Source organism: Cydia pomonella, chromosome 10 (genome assembly GCF_033807575.1).
Source record: "Cydia pomonella isolate Wapato2018A chromosome 10, ilCydPomo1, whole genome shotgun sequence".
Taxonomy (NCBI): Eukaryota; Metazoa; Arthropoda; class Insecta; order Lepidoptera; family Tortricidae; genus Cydia; species Cydia pomonella.
The window spans coordinates 484,520-501,346 of NC_084712.1; the positions used below are offsets into that span (position 1 = coordinate 484,520).

At 36.6% G+C, this 16,827-nt stretch overlaps 1 protein-coding gene and 1 long non-coding RNA gene across 2 annotated transcripts in view; both read left to right on the forward strand.

Annotated features, from left to right (window-relative positions):
- LOC133521794 (uncharacterized) overlaps positions 1–16,827 on the forward strand; it is a 48,324-nt gene that overhangs the window by 9,038 nt on the left and 22,459 nt on the right. The window lies entirely within an intron of this gene.
- Positions 4,465–15,013, forward strand: LOC133521787 (uncharacterized). The gene is made up of 5 exons (XM_061856854.1): positions 4,465–4,864; positions 8,372–8,504; positions 8,949–9,157; positions 9,952–10,140; positions 13,085–15,013. Exons 1-5 carry the CDS (start codon positions 4,712–4,714, stop codon positions 13,346–13,348), a joined length of 948 nt encoding a protein of 315 aa, XP_061712838.1. The 5' UTR covers positions 4,465–4,711; the 3' UTR covers positions 13,349–15,013.

Genomic DNA, 16,827 nt, shown 5'->3' on the forward strand with positions numbered 1-16,827 from the left:
CTTAGGGGTAGGGCGATTTGTGTAATATTGCCCCATAAGTAAATAAAATAAATAAATAACATAGGACATTATTACACAAATTGACTAAGTCCCACAGTAAGCTCAATAAGGCTTGTATTGTGGGTACTTAAACGACGATATATTTAATATATAAATACTTAAATACATAGAAAACACCCATGACACAGGAACAAATATCCGTGCTCATCACTCGAATAAATGCCCTTACCAGGATTTGAACCCGGGAGCAAGGGCTTCATAGGCAGGGTCACTACCCATTAAGCCAAACCGGTCGTCAAATAAAAAATATTTATATGGGAAATTGATAACTTCTTAATTCAAGATTCGAATAAATTTGTTATTATTTAGATATTTAAGAGGTATTTTATAATGTTACTTAAAAGCTATCAGGCCAATACAAACGTATACTGACATCACATGCCATTCAGTTATCGTGCATTTCGCTCGTACTTGGCCGTACATGTACTGGCGCGAGTGAGACGCACGTTAACTAAATGACATTATTTAGATATCATTCTATGTCAGTGTACGTTCGAATTGGCCTGTATGTTTTGCCAATTTAAGATTTTTGTAAATGCATTTACATAACGACTGTATCTTAATCTTAACTGTGCGAGTTGGAGTGTACAAATAGGTTGACCGACTTTCCAACAAACGATTCAGCTGATATTTCGCATGTACACAGTACATCGTATAAAGTGCAAGAATAGAGCCATTGAATCTGGTTTGACAATGAGATGTGGAAGAAAATTGTCATAGAATGGTGTCGATCAATATCGGTGTATATACAGGGTGGGCAAATAACAAGTATACATTTTGTTTTTAAATTTTAACAATATTAAGTTCAAAGATTATTAAGTATTGTTTTAGAAATATATTATTCAGCATTGGCAAATACATGCATAGGTTGGAACACAATGTCTGACAAATGTCCACCATTAACAGCAGGCAAATGTGAGCCTTATCATCACAATTTTCAGCATATTTTCGCACATTTTCGGCGTACATTTTATGTCGGATGGTTGGTTCTAACTGTTTAAATTTCATCAGCTTGTTAGCATAGACACGTAATTTTAGATAGCCCCACAGAAATAAGTCAGGAGCTGCAAACTTAGGGGAATTTGGGAGCCAATCACTGCCACCGTTTCTCGCAATCAATCGAGCTGACAACGTATTTTAAACAACACACACATCTAAGAAAAAATGTTTACTGCTAGAGATAGACATTTGGCAGTAATTATCTTCTTTATACGGCAGTTGTATGTCCCTGAATAATATATTTATAAAAAATATTTACTAATATTTTTATTGGCACAACAAAAAACAAGTAAAAGAATAAAAACAAATAAATTAAAATCTTATAAATAAAAAAATTGGCCTAAGTCGAAGTCGCTCGGTAGGGTGTCCAGAAGACTGGCCGCATTGCCCCGCTGTATGGCAATGCTGATCCGCTGGGAAAAATATTGGCCAGCCCTCTGGTCACCAGAAGCCTCTATAAGGCTCCTGAATAAATAAAAAAAAATTAGTAAATATTTAAGGATAGCTCCTTAAATATTTACAAAATTGTCACGTAATATAATTAAAATTTCAAAACAAGTTGTATAATCAGAGATCGGACAAATTTGCGTCATTGCTCGCAATAATGTGGACATGACTCCAAAATTAATCAAATATGTAATCATTTAATTAATTTCTTACTTGACTTAAATTTTAATTCCTAATCACTAAATACAAAGTTTGTTAAAGTATAGATTTATTAAAGAAAATAATCACTATTTTTTCCAAATTTTCTGCAGTCAGTCTATTTCTTTTTACATCAAAAATATACTTAAGTGCTGAAAAACTCCGCTCGCACTCCACTCGCACATGTTAATGGGGCAAACTTAAGTAGTTTTATAGGAATATTATTATTCCAGTATAATTCAGAGTTTATTTTCTGTTCTAAGTTGTGGGCGATAACCTCAAAATCGGGATAAACTAAACAAAGAACAGAAAATAAACTCTGAATTATACTGGAATAATAATATTCCTATAAAACTACTTAAGTTTGCCCCATTAACATGTGCGAGTGGAGTGCGAGCGGAGTTTTTCAGCACTTAGGGGGCGTCCATTAATCGCGTCATACGTTTTTGGCTTGTTTTAGACCCCCCCCCCCCATGGTGATCTTTGGTGATATTTTCAGGACCCCCCCCATCCAATATGACGTGTATTTTTTTCGATAACTAAAGAACAGTTTTCTAACAAATGAACCTAAGTACACGTGAAGGATTATTATTGACTATAATACAGTATAGCACAGATGAAAAAAAAAATACACGTGATACGTGTCCATACCCCCCGTCCCCGGGGGTGATCATTGGTGATTTTTTGCTGACCCCTCCCCCCCCTATACAATATGACGAGATTAATGGACGCCCCCTTAAGTATATTTTTGATGTAAAAAGAAATAGACTGACTGCAGAAAATTTGGAAAAAATACTGAGTATTTTCTTTAATAAATCTATACTTTAACAAACTTTTGTATTTATTGACTAGGAATTAAAATTTAAGTCAAGTAAGAAATTAATTAAATGATTACATATTTGATTAATTTTGGAGTCATGTCCACATTATTGCGAGCAATGACGCAAATTTGTCCGATCTCTGTGTATAATACAAGCCACCATTCTTATTTGCCCACCCATATACAAAAATGAAATACTCATAATAGAATTGACAATTATAGGTATATGCAGCTATTATATGTATACCCGAGCTTTGCTCTAAAAATATCTATGAATTATTCCACAAATTAAGGCTCAACTAGACGGACTTTACGCCGCTAATAAACTAAAAACACACTGTTTTCGTAAACAGGATAACAAATTACGCATTTTAAATGTACAATGGAATGGGATTTGAATTGAGATACTAACACAATCTACCTCGTCAATCTCAATTAACAGTCTGTTGTCTAGAACATTGTACAGTAATGGATTCAGAGTCGTGACGTCATTGCACGTCAGAACTTGCTCAAACGATTTGTGGCACTGATTAGTTATAGCGATATATAGTACCGTAAAACCACCCAACTATAGTCCACAGCTCCCAACTATGGTCCACAAATAAACTCATTTTTTTCGTTCAGGTGTGTATTTTACTATATTTTTGTAGTTCTAAGGCAAAGTATGTTTATAAATGGAAGGTACAACTAGGAGTAAACCAAATGGAAAATTGGTATAGATACTTAATTTCCTTTTGAACTTGTGGACCATAGTTGCAGTATTGGACTATAGTTGAGTGGTTTTACGGTACTTGTTTCTGCTGTACCTGCCTCCTGCTACCTACAAATTGATAAATGTCACCTGACATGACCAGGAAGATAGATACCTATAGAATACTCTTTATTGGCATACCTCTGTAAAAAGATACAAGAAAAGAAACAATTGATTAAATGTAGAGGCATACAACAGGAGGTCTTATCGCTAAAGAGCGATCTCTTCCGAGCAACCTTTGGGTAGCGGAAACAGAGAAGTTAAACGAAAAAGTAGGTATTGCTAAAACGTTATGAAGACTATAGGAAGGTGTAGATTTTAGGTCACATTCTGAAATACCGTTCTGACTGAGGTACCCGTACGACCCAGAAATCTGTTGCAAACTAAGAGGTAGTCACATGTACTTTATCCTCGTACAAGTAATAATAGTAGGTACAATACCATGTAAAAGTGCTTCCAACTTAAAAGCTCGACTTAAAATAAAATTATGTAAAAGCTTTAGAAATGAAGAATGCACTCAACTTCCATGAGAACTTTTCAATGATATTACTCGTAATATTCGAGGCACGTTGACCCGTTAGCATCAAAGCTAGATAAAAGTTGTCTTCTTGTAGGCAAAGAAATATTTTATTGAATAATATTAAGAAATTTGACGGTTGACAAATTCAAATATGCAAAGTAGGCTTCGTCAGGTGGGTATAGCCATAAATCAGTAACACACAAAATACAAACAACGGGTTGCACTCCGGGAGTGCCGGCAGAAGTGAAAACTTGAATATTAACGTTGTGCATTTTTGATATTTTGGAATGGTTAGGGAATAATTTTGCACGAATTGCTTAAGTATCAGTATAAAAGTACTATCATTCATGTGGTAAAATACAATATTCATTTATTGCGCTATCGTACACAAACATGACAATTTATATTACATTAAAAATTTAAGACTTCAGAACTAATACAATTATTTAAAATAATATTCAAGTCGCGTCGACGGTCTACTGGCTTCAATGACATTGTAACAGTTTTTAGATCAGGTCACGTGTCCGTCTTACGAATTTTCAATCTGACGAATCTGTCTGTCACTGACCTGCCACGAGTTTAACATTTTTTCCCAATCACAAAAAGTCCACAGCGCCGCGAAAGAAGTTTTCACTTCAAAAAAATAAAGCAATCCCCAACTGGCTTCATAATTTTCGCGTATGCTTGTTATTCTTGTAGGCAAAGCAACCGTTTGCACTTTCACATTCGCTATTTTAAACCCAATACATCATTTCAGATATCCTGCATACCCCTTCTTTTGGACGTCAACGAAATCAACATCATAGCTCTACACATACTAGCTGGCATATCATCAGGTGGCCTGTATACAATCTTCCCGATATACATCCGAGAGATAAGTTCCATACAAAACAGAGGGTTAGCTCTCTCCCTGTTCATGCCAATGACGGCAGCAGGGTATCTGATGAGACTGGTAACGGATTTGGACGCGCTGATGTTTTTGATGGTGGCTCTTGTGGTGGTTCAAATGATCACGGTGTTCTGTCTAGTGGAGTCCCCGAGTTATTTGGTCATGATTGGGAATCCTGAGGTGAGTCAAGTTAGACTACACTCACCGGCGACCGCAGAGCTGGCAGCTTCCTCGCTCAAAGAATTAGTCTTGCAATACAGCGAGGAAATGCTGCCAGTATCTACGGCACCATGCCGCAGGGGGATATTTTTTAGTATTTTATTTTAAGTTTAGTATTATTTATTTTTAGATTTAGGTTTTAAGTTTTATAGTGTATTCTACAAATTGTATAGTCATGTGTCAATAAATTATCAGATCTCTTGTAGAGCCAAGTTCATATAACTCTACAAGCCCTAACTTGACTACACTTAAATGATGTGATACATATATACTAAGAGCCAATGTTTCAGTCCCCATTTAAACGGATGGGATTTATTCCATCGATAACACGATTCTCATATGCTTCTCAGAACTTTATTTGTTGGTATAGTTATCGGACAAGTTAATTGGTATCTGAAAAATCAGCTCTTAGTATGCTTTTTAAGAATATTTTTCTAATATTTTGGCATACATGCTTTTTTAAACTCCGACGCAAAAAGAAGGGTGTCAATGTTTGACGCTAATATCTGTCTGTGTAATCGTAGCTCTCTGACGGAGGAACGGATTTCAATGTATTTTTATTTTAAATGAAAGCAAGTTTCCTTATCGTGGTTTTTAGCTAAGTTTATTAGAAATTGATCCAGTAGTTTGAAGAGTATCAGCTCTTTTCCAAAATAAAGTAAAGCATTTTGGCATAAAATTTGGTCATATACCTAGTTGACCGAAGCGTAGCGTAGGTCTACGTTTTGACTCGCGCAATCTGCTTTCGTATGTCCGGATGTTCTCCTCTACAGGTCGCAATTCTCAACCGATTCGCGTGAAATTTTGCGACCATATTCTATGACCAAATAGAATTTTTTTGTCGATCCAGTTTTTGGATTTTTTTCAAAATGGCGGAGTCATGGTACGTCGCGCCTAAACAAATAGCCGTATCGATATCATAAGAGTTTCCTCCTTGTGAGACATGGTTACAGAATGATTTGCGAAAAATTCAGATATTTTAGAACGCTGGTTTAGGGGGTATTTAGATATTTAGGTTTTACTCGAGAATAAGTAGCCTAATTTCACCGTGTAACATATATCCATTCGTGGCTCAATTGGCTCAATCATGAGGTTCCGGGCTCAAATCCCGAACAATGTAATCTTTTTTTGTTTTTTTTTGCACTTTAATTTCCTATTTTTTATTGACTAAGCTTTGTAACAGGGAGAGAGAAGAGGACCCTGGATCTATTCCCTGAATAGTAACATTTTGTTTTTTTTTTTTTGTATTTAAATTTCGTAATGTTGATCAAGCGAGCACGAAGCGCGAGCAAAGCGTATTCGTTTCAGTTTTATTGTCTGAACTTTATTTACAGCCGTTAAAGTTCAAGGATACGGACAATTGCGCAGGCGAAAACGGGTTCATGTTTAAAAAAATCTGAGCAGTTTTTGCATTTAGATTAATTTATCAACTTTGGCTTTGCTATAAAGACGTAGTTGCAGATTGGAATATTGATATTATATTAGGAATAGAAGTTTAAACGTAAATGTATGTATATTGCTTTAATAAATAAAAAATATATATCATAGCTAAAAGAGGGAAACGGTTTTCTAACATATTTTCTGCGTGCAGTCGCCGCAGAAAGTTTCGGTACGGTTCGTGGCATTCTTTTAGAAAATTTTGGTGCATATAGATTACTAAGAGCCAGCGATGCTTGCTATAATCTTGTCTACAAAAATTCAGACCACAAATTTGCAGGAACACAATGTTCCGAAGATTTATTACATATCTTCTGTTGATATTTTAGTCAAGGTATTCGATGTAGCAAAATGATGTTTTAGCGGATTAAATTGCCAAATCCTATAGAGATAAAACACTACAGAGTGAAGCTCTGATGGCCCTTCTTCTGCCGACGAAGATGGAGGTGGTTCTACTTTTACCATTCAGGGGATGACCGACTAACTGTGGGCGTTTGGAAACGGGAAAGGGAGTATTTTCTCTTTCCTTCCCATTTTGTAGGCGTTGGCAAAGAGAATTTGAAATGGAGGTGGACTGTCAAACAAAATTTTGTTGCTACAGTAAAATTGCTGCTATATCTTTCGACACATGATAAAAATTGTAGAACGCCATTTGACTTTCCTTTCCTTGATGATCTTTTTGATCCTTATTCGTTTACTAATATATGTTAAAATTGTTAAAGACCTAAAAGTGGCGCCATCTAATAGATAAAAGGCCAAATGTTTGACAGCATCGTTTCGAGCGATGGCACCATAACGTTCCAAAAGTTTTAATCATATGTCCAAAGATGGCAGTAAATTTACGTGTCTACAAAGTTTTCTTAGTTAATAATTAATGAAAATTCATTTTCCGTGCAGGCTTTTTAAATTCTGATATACGAAAAAGTATCTATAAAAAATTAAGAGCAATTAACATTATTTAGAGGTCGCTATAAATGAAACAATACTGCTATACAAAATAGTATGAAAATAAATTGACCCATCAATAAATTTGCTTTGGAAATGTCTTTAAGGGCTCTTTATTCATTTTATTTATTATTTATAAGTATGCTTAAAATGATGGCGATCGTTTTTTTTTTGTTTTAGGTAACTTTGCATTTTTTTATTTGTATGAGGATATTGCAAATCACAAAATCATAGCGACCACCTAATCATTCGCAAATGAGTTCAAAGGCACATAGATTACTGTTCTATAAAGGGAGCCATGTGAAGATAAAATCCTTTCAACTTTTTTCTACATATAAAGTTGGACCATCCTATTCGATAATTATGTTTTTTGTCAATTTAGTTTTTATAAATTCTTCTAAACAGCGGAGCCATAGGTACAGTTTTAAGGGCTCCTCTACACGATGGCCCAGCGTAGGCCAATCTAAGGGACGCAGCTATGCGGTGAAATGAGATAGCAATATCACTTGCTCCCTCTAACGCAGTGGTTCCTAACCTTGTCAGTTCTGCCACCCCTATGACTAACTAGGGAATCAATATTCTTTCTTACAGGTCTAATTTCTGTTATATTTAATTGAGCTTATTACCTCCGTAAAATACCAGATTTACCACTACGGGGGTAATTACCCCCAAGTTAGGAACCGCTGCTCTAACGCATAAATGCGCCCCTAGGACTTGCCTACGCTGGGCCATCGTGTAGAGGAGCCATAAGCTATGCTCGCGAGGTCTACAGCTCACAGAGCTACTAGTGTAATAGGTTATTATTTATTTTTATTTAATAGTCATATTCTTAGAAACCTATGGGATAAGCTCAAATTCATCCATTAATTCGGTTACAAATTCGTTTACTTGAAAAGACACTGCACCTACTTAATCTTTTTGGTTTAACCCATTGGTTGACTGGTAGAGGAATGCTTTAAGGCATTAATTCCGCCATTTGTACCTTCATGTAATGTGCAATAAAGATTAAATAAATAAATAATAAGCTGCGCAAAACTACACTACTACAGCTACTATTACACATAGAACTATGTTATTTTCTTTCAGCGAGCAAAGCTAACAGTGTCGAGATTAAAATGCCTGCTGCCCGAGCACCCGACCGTGCTACGAGAAGTCGCCAGCTTGAAGGATGAAAGCGACAGAGCGAGGGCTGCGGGGAAATTGCACACGATAACAATAAGTAAGTTGTAACCGTACTAAATCGTTCGTGAGCTATCTTAGACGTCAATTTTTATGTAGACCCTTTTGTAGAGGACAAGTCACCGCCTGCAGGATAATAAATGTACACAGTTTTGGTGGCGGTTTATCTAAATTAAGACCAACTAAATCAAATGTGTCGTTGAAATTCATGAACAGTCTATTTTATGACACTCAATCAGTCATGTAATGATTTATATTATGGTTATATTAAGTTAGTTAGATAAAAGTTGCCTACCACCAATCCAAAAGTGCAATCGCAAAAGTGCATAGCCACTTTATGAACGAATTTCATTTATAATGTCCCCATGTTATTTTATTGCTCGCTGTATTACTTTTTTAACTAAAACCATGTTGGTACCTATAAGTTGTATCGATTCCACTTTTAGTCTGGTATATTGGTTTAGAACCATTCAATTTTTCGCAGTTAAAAACCCGATATGGCGCGACGCCACCAAAATCGGCTTGGTCCTCCACAGCACCATGATCCTGTGTGGCAGTATCATCTTCTTGGATCAGCACAAGACCCTGGTACAGCTGGGGTCACCGGCAGATCCCGACAGGGTGCTCACTCTGGCTTGCTTCTGCGCTGGCAGTTTACTATGTACAGTCGTCATACGAGTAACGGAAAGAAATGTAAGAGTCTACTTTTAATTAGTATAATTTACTTAATAATTAGTATACTTTTAATCTGCGAAAGTCGGCATATTTTGACGTAGAACGTTGTTATAACAAAACTGTGACTTCACGGCAAGCCGATTTTACGCACACATACTTACTTATCGGTTTTGAGCTATTCTCCGCTCAGCCTTCGAGTTGTGAATGTGTGCGTGTAGGTACGTGTAACGTAAATCGGCGTGTAATGAAATCAGTACCCCTAGTGTAACTTTGATCGACATCATAACGTGACGAACGCGTTTGCGTTAAGTCTCATTTTGTATAGGATTTTGAGTTTCCAAAACGTCCCACTTGGCGCGCTCTTTCGAAATTCAATACAAAATGAGACTAAACGCAAACGCGTACGTCACGTTTGGAAATCGAATTTATTTACACTAGGGGTACTGTTTGTCTTAGCGACTATACTTCTGTCTATCTTTCAACTCTGACTTTAATTATATGTGCCAAATAATACTACCACTAGGGGCTTTGTGAGCAAAGCATGAATAATTAAATATACATACATCGTTGAATGAGTTGAATGATTCTCACACATCGAACTTACATAGTCTTAAGTGCCATAAACCCTACTAGCCACGATATACTAGCGACGAAACGAAACGACAGTCACATTTTATATCTAACTACCAAACCTCCTCGCAAAATTTAACTAGAATTGTTAAACAAATGCGACCTGCAGAGGAGAACATACGGACATACGAAAGCATGTTTGCTCATGCTGCAACGTAAACTATAGCCAACGTCTGTTTTAGTACCTCCTAACCGGCGCCTTCTTCGTGATGGCTGTATCAATGGGCACGCTGGCGGTATACACGCAGGCTGATCTGACTGTGTACACAAACCGCTGGGTACCCGTGGCCGCGCTCGGAGTACTCGTAGCAGCGTACGGCGTGGTTTGGGGGCTACCCGCGCTTGTGATAACGGAGCTGTTTAACTGTGAGGTGAGTGACATGTGGGAGTACATACACGGGTACCCGTGGCTATACTCGCAAGGTAAGAAACCTGCTTGTAGAAGAAAATATTTCAGTTTCCAACAGTATAAACTTGATGATCATAACAATCAAAAGAATATACTTATTCTTACCTACCTGGCGTACTGGTATTGTTTCGACTTGCTTCACTTAGCCGTGATTTATTCGAGATTACATGAACTAATCCCCCATCTCCGTTTTGCCAACACTAGGCGCGGACTTGCGTTCTACCCTTAGAGCGGTTTCAGACTAGCGTATTTTACTTCAAAACTCCGGACGCTCGTATACGAGCTTACACCGGCGTGTGTGCTTAAACCGATGCGTGTCAGCTCGCACGGAACGAGCTTGTATGAGCTTATTATCGCGACAACGCTAATACGAATGACAGCGAGCGAGCGTATAATTATGCTCCTACGCGCGCTTATAAAAACGATCTTAAACGCTCGTATAAAATGCTAATCTGAAACCGCAGTTACGTTGTTACTCTGCCACTTATTTGCACTAAACGCTATGCATATCCAGCTTTGTCAATTTTGTCATGCAAACGGCTAAGAACGGAAAACTCGCTTCCTGCAAATCAGAGGGACTATCGCAAACACCGACGTTCGTAAATTGCGGGCATCTTTCACTTTTACTCCAATTAAGGCGTAATCAGAGTGACAGAGAAAAATGCCCGCAATTTGCAAACTTCGGTGTTTGCGGTAGGCCCTCTGTTTACAGCCCTCTATAACTTGGATTTTTTTTAAATCAAATATACATCTTTTAGATAAGCATGCTCCACCCTAGAATGCATCGACACTTAGCATCAGGTGAGATTGTGGTCAAATGTCTTTCTCCAATAAAAAAAAATACAAACAATATACGATAGTTATTAATTTATCATCTAAATATCAAGATTTCGCAAATGCACATTCCACTCGCAGTAAATTCACTAGCTCCGTGACTAGCTCTCATGTAGTAATTTAAGAGCTGTTATGCGTAGATATAATTATATTTGCGTTAAATAATCGTTATAATAACTTTAGGTTTACGTACATGGCATCGAGATAACTGAATAGCAGCGCTAGAATAGATTTTGAACAGCCTTATCACTAATTATCTAAACTAACTATCGTGAAGCTCAAACGAAACATTTCCTAGCCTTTTCCGATTTGAAAAAGCATAAAATAAGGGCCTATTACCCAGGCAATTTTTTCGAAGCAAATCAAAACAAAAATGTTATGTACAAAGGCGAACTTATCCCTAAAAGGGATCTCTTCCAACTAATCCTTGAGAAAACGAAAGGATCAAACACTAACAGGTGAAAGACAAATACATATGAACAGAAACGAGAGAAATAAATAAGGAAATCGCAATTAGGCAATACATTGCGATTTCCTTACCTCCACTGGTAGATCGTTCCACATCCATAGCTTAACTGAGCAGGCAGTGAAAGATCTACAGTACACACGCGACTTTTTCGGCAAAATGGCTAGATTGCAGACGGTGACCGCTAACCGTAGCCAGAAAACAAAGCCAAGCTGTGAGCGGAAGGCAAAAACGTGATCGTACTTACCTATACGTAACCCAAATATATATTTGGTGCAGACATTTTGCTACCATAATACCACCATTCTCAAAAATATATCTGCGGTTGAGTCTGTGAACACCGCTTTTATGGGAATATTTTATACGTAGTCATGGCAGTATACCTCAGTCATAATTCCTACTAGTTACTTCCCACCACTTCGTCTGCGTTAATGATAACGAAGAATAGCAAAAACTATCCTATGTCCTTTTCCGGGCTTCAAACTATATTCATATCAATTTTTCTCTAAATCGGCTTAGGGGATTAATCGTGAAGAGATAAATAATAATAAGAGGAGGGACATTATTACACAAATTGACTAAGTCCCACAGTAAGCTCAATAAGGCTTGTGTTGAAGGTACTTAGACAACGATATATATAATATATAAATATTTATAAATACTTAAATACATAGAAAACTCAGGAACAAATATCCATGCTCATCACACGAATAAATGCCCTTACCAGGATTTGAACCCGGGACCATCAGCTTCGTAGGCAGGGTTACTACCCACTAGGCCAAACCGGTCGTCAATAGAGAGAGACTGAAAATCGGTAGAGATGACAGAAAAGATAGACAGTTACTTTCGCATTTTAATTTACTTATATGTTTCATAGTAGGGATAGGGATGTATAGTCAGTCCCTAATTTTCAGGGTAACAAAGTGCTACCGCTGTATATTACTATACTATTAATAGCACAATACACGACTCTGTAAGAATGTACCGCGGTGGACAGAAAGATTGATGTTGATGTCGTGGGCTAAAACCGATTACGTTTATGTTGCGCTCGATTGAGCGATCTCGTATGGGATTGGCAGATATTTCATGCGTTGGAAAATTGGGTAATAGTGGGTTCTATAGCTTAAATAAATTCGTGTTGATTTCTCAATGTAGTCGTGAGTTCGGAGAGGGAACTTTAATAAATAACTGTGTTGTTTTAGGACTTTTAGCTGGGGTTATGTCCCGGCTGATTTACAATATATTAGTTTCGATTTTCTACGCTATATTCGTTTACACTATTATCGGTAGTTATTAATCTTGGCTAGGTCGATAGAAAATTTAATTCAAAATAGGGATTAATTTCGGCCTGGAAAAATTTCGTCTAGTGTTAGATTAATAATATATACTCATACTTTTTAAGCATGATGGTCTTTCCTGTGAACTTGTAGCAAGTGGAAAAATAAGCCATACTTAAAAAGCCAGGAGGTGATATATTTTTAATTTTCGTGAACTTGGCGGTCTTATTTATGTCAAATAAAGCATCCCCTGGTGCCTTGTATTTGAAAGTCACGGCAACAAGTTGCAAGTTACGGCATTGTTAAATAATTATCTGTGTTTGTTTCAGATCCGATCGCACCAGCTAGCCCTCCTCTACGTCTATTCCCAGCTCATAAAACTGGTGCACGTGTACAGCTACCCCCACATCGAGGCGTACATCGGCGTGTACACCATGTTCTATATATTTGTCGGAATCAACCTGTTTGCGGCGGGTGTACTGTCTGTTCCATATACCGCAGCTCAAGAACAAGACGACGAGACAGATCGAAAAGCAACTGAAGAGAGTACCGCTTTTGAATATTTAACTACGAGTAGTAATATGAGAATCTGATTTGTACAACAGTTAAGGTGATGTTCGAATGGCAACTGCAGCTGCATTACTGTTACGAAATTGCTGCTACAGCGTTGATGCTGTATCTGTCAATTTCCTTAATCAAATTGAACGTCATAACCGCGGAAGTAATGCGGCGGCGACCGTCACTTATTTTATTAATAAAATTTACAGATACAGAGGCCTAGTTCAATCCGCAGCAGTAATGCAGCTGAAGTTGACATCCGAATGTCACCTTTACTCTGCAGCGTTGCTGGTGTAGCGTCATACGTCATAATCGCGGCAGATATCACTGTAAATTTCCTTGATATTTGCTATCACTATTGCAGTACTGTAGTGATTAGAACGTTCAATACTCAACTAATTGTATCATAGAGATTGACAGTGACATTACCAGTTTCTAGCTGCTGCCGCATAAAGCAGCCTGACTTAACCAGATCCTTATACAGTCACGTCGAATATACATAGAGTGTGGGAAAAATGAATGGGTCCTGGAGAGAAAGTGCCTTTGAACCTCAAGTTAGCTCACAAGGAAAGGTACCCAACTGTCCGGTTCCGATTTGATTTATATTTATATATGTTATAGAGTAGTCTAAGTTTAGGAAAACTTGAGTTTAAGCAGATATAACAAAACACTTGTACATTATTTTTTCCTGTTCTCAAACATATACTCAAACAAGCCATTAACTAGCAAGTTGCTTGAGCATCACTTTCTATAGGAGTTAGAAGATTTAGTAACTTTTTAGTACTTTGGAGGACAATTTCTCCCAATAGTTTGAGTTTCGGCAGCTAAAAAAATACGTGTCCGTTATTTTAGACTACTCTATAACATATATAAATATAAATAAAATCGGAACCGGACAGTTGGGTACCTTTCCTTGTAAGTTTGGAATTACAAATGGAACGAATACCTGGAACAGTCAGTCTAAGCATAGAGAAATAAGTAAGCATTGAGTGTTCAATCCATACATCAGTTTTCTTACCAAAACGCATATTATTTTCGGAGTAATGTAGCGTTATGTAGAAGATATATCAGTACCGTTACTTGACAATAGATAACACTAGTGTCGCGACTGACGAAAAGTGTATTGCTCAACAATTGACAATTAATATTACAGGCAGAAGGAGTTGAAAATAGAGTTCCGGTTATCGATTATAGGTTATAATATTAGCTGAAAAGTAGAAAAGTATATATGCCCTAAGCATACTAAAAAAGAACACAAACTTCGAGTGTGCATTATCCGCATACTACGCATATGCGTGCGCATGGCTTCGGTACGCTGTAGTCCTTTGGGGTGATAGTGTCGAGGCCGAGCAACTTTTTATAATGCAGAAGAAGTGTATTCGAATTTTAGCGAATGTGCGTATACCAGACAGCTGCCGTCCGTACTTTGTCCGCTACAAACTATTAACACTGCCCTGCATCTATATATTGCAAGCTGCTATTTTTGTTCGCAAAAACTCTCATTTATTTGAATTAAAACAGGATAAGGAAACAACTAGAGCACAGTATAGGAATAAATTGCAACTACCTCAAACCAAACTACAAATGTGTAGAAATAGTCCACATTACAAATGTATCCTAATAACTAATAAAATTCCAGACTCGATTAAGCAAGAACCTGAAAATGCGACCTTCAAAACTAAATTAGAAATATTATTTACTCGATAAATGCTATTATTCAATTAATGACTTTTTTGATGATAATTTATAATTGGTATTTTATTTTGAATTATTACTGTACTGACTATTTATTTATCCATACAATTGTAGCATATTTAAATGTATTAATAATTTAATTTTATGTGTATTTGTAAATTCGGATGATGATCGTGACGAATAATTTTATTTTATAATGATTAGCTTATATTTGTAAGGTATTAGTATATTGTTGTTGTATGTCCTCACAGGGCGTCATGGACCGACTTACTGAATTGTATTGCAACACCTTAATAATGTATGGACATGATTATACAATTAATAAATAAGTGTAAGAAAACTGACGTACGGAGTGAGCACACTCTATGCTTAATTATTTCTCTATGGTCTAAGCGTTGAACTGACTGCAACAGGACGAAGTGTGTTATTATATTATAACTGTCATAGGAATTTCATATGAATGATGATAGTGCTGTACTTTGTCATTGCAAACACCACGCAGATTCGGCTGGGTCCGATTCTATCAATCATGTTCAGGTCCCTTTTCAGAGTCTGTTCGGAAAGAGAAGAGTCGTGGAATGTATTGGACCCCATACATTCCACGACTCTTCTCTTTCCGCACAGACTCTATACTGAACAACACACATCAAGTTGTTGAATGGTTCAATGCATAAAATACCGCAATGAAGATGAGAATCGTTTATATGTAATAGTAAACTTTTTCTTAGAAATAAGTTTAATTAATTTTGAACGCTTAAAACAGTTTTTAACGTAACTATAAAGTAAGACTTAACTTGGTTAAACTAATGTGACATGACATGGATATAAAGATTGTATAAATGTTTATAGCGTATGTATGCTTCTAAAAATACTTATATAATAATATACCTAATAATTGTTAGTAAAGAAATTCATGTTTTTACGATTTTTATTATATACATTTTCTACATTTTAGCAGATGTTACATTTGACGCAAGCTTTTCTTTTTAGTTCATTAATTAGTTACCCTAAACATTTGTCGCAAGTCACCGTCCATTGTGCCTATTTTGCGCGAAAGGTAAGGTAACCTTAGGTATTCACTAGTATTCACGAAGCCTAGCAATCAATTAAGCTTTGAAATTGCTTGCTACTTCGTGTAGAGTACTCGGTAAGTATCTCTGTTTCTTCTAACATTATGATTGTTCGCCTGCTCCTAAGCATATATTATATTTTGTTATTTAGGGTGCTGTGGTCTGTTATTATGCAGTTTGCGTAATTGGTTTATAACCTTATATTTTGGTGAGATAGTAGTTATTTTTGACAAGATTGCCATTATTGTTTAATGTAAACTATTTTGGCTGCAAAGTATTTTGTAGGAGCAAACTGAGACTCTTCCTTTAAGAACAATCTGATAACAATCTAGCTTCGGAACTCTGTTTTATTTCTATAAGATTTCAGCACTCGAATTTAATTTGTACTTGTACATGGGAACTTACGAGGTTAAAGTTCTTTCAAGCAAAATTATCTAAGAACTGTCGTACAATGATCTTAAGAAAAAGCTGGAGCACCCGTTCAACTAATACTCGTAGCAGATACGACTGAGTGAGGTTCTTTTATGTTGTATTTTCTAATAACAGTGTTATTTGTTCTTAATCCTTGGGAAGGCACGTACAGCGGCTTTAGTGAAATTCCTTTGTAATAGACTGGAAGCGGTTTATCTTTGTTGTTTTTCCTTCATTCGGCGGTAACATATAAAAATAGATCAAGATCATAAATTTCATTTTATTGCGCTTTAATAATGAAATAAAGTGGGTCACTCACATTTTTAGGATTTCGTTGT

Coding starts and splice junctions, on each gene's coding strand:
- LOC133521787 (XM_061856854.1), top strand. CDS start 4,712: ATGCCAATGACGGCAGCAGGGTATCTGATGAGACTGGTAACGGATTTG. Junction 4,865..8,371: donor TCATGATTGGGAATCCTGAG/GTGAGTCAAGTT, acceptor ATTTTCTTTCAG/CGAGCAAAGCTAACAGTGTC. Junction 8,505..8,948: donor ATTGCACACGATAACAATAA/GTAAGTTGTAAC, acceptor AATTTTTCGCAG/TTAAAAACCCGATATGGCGC.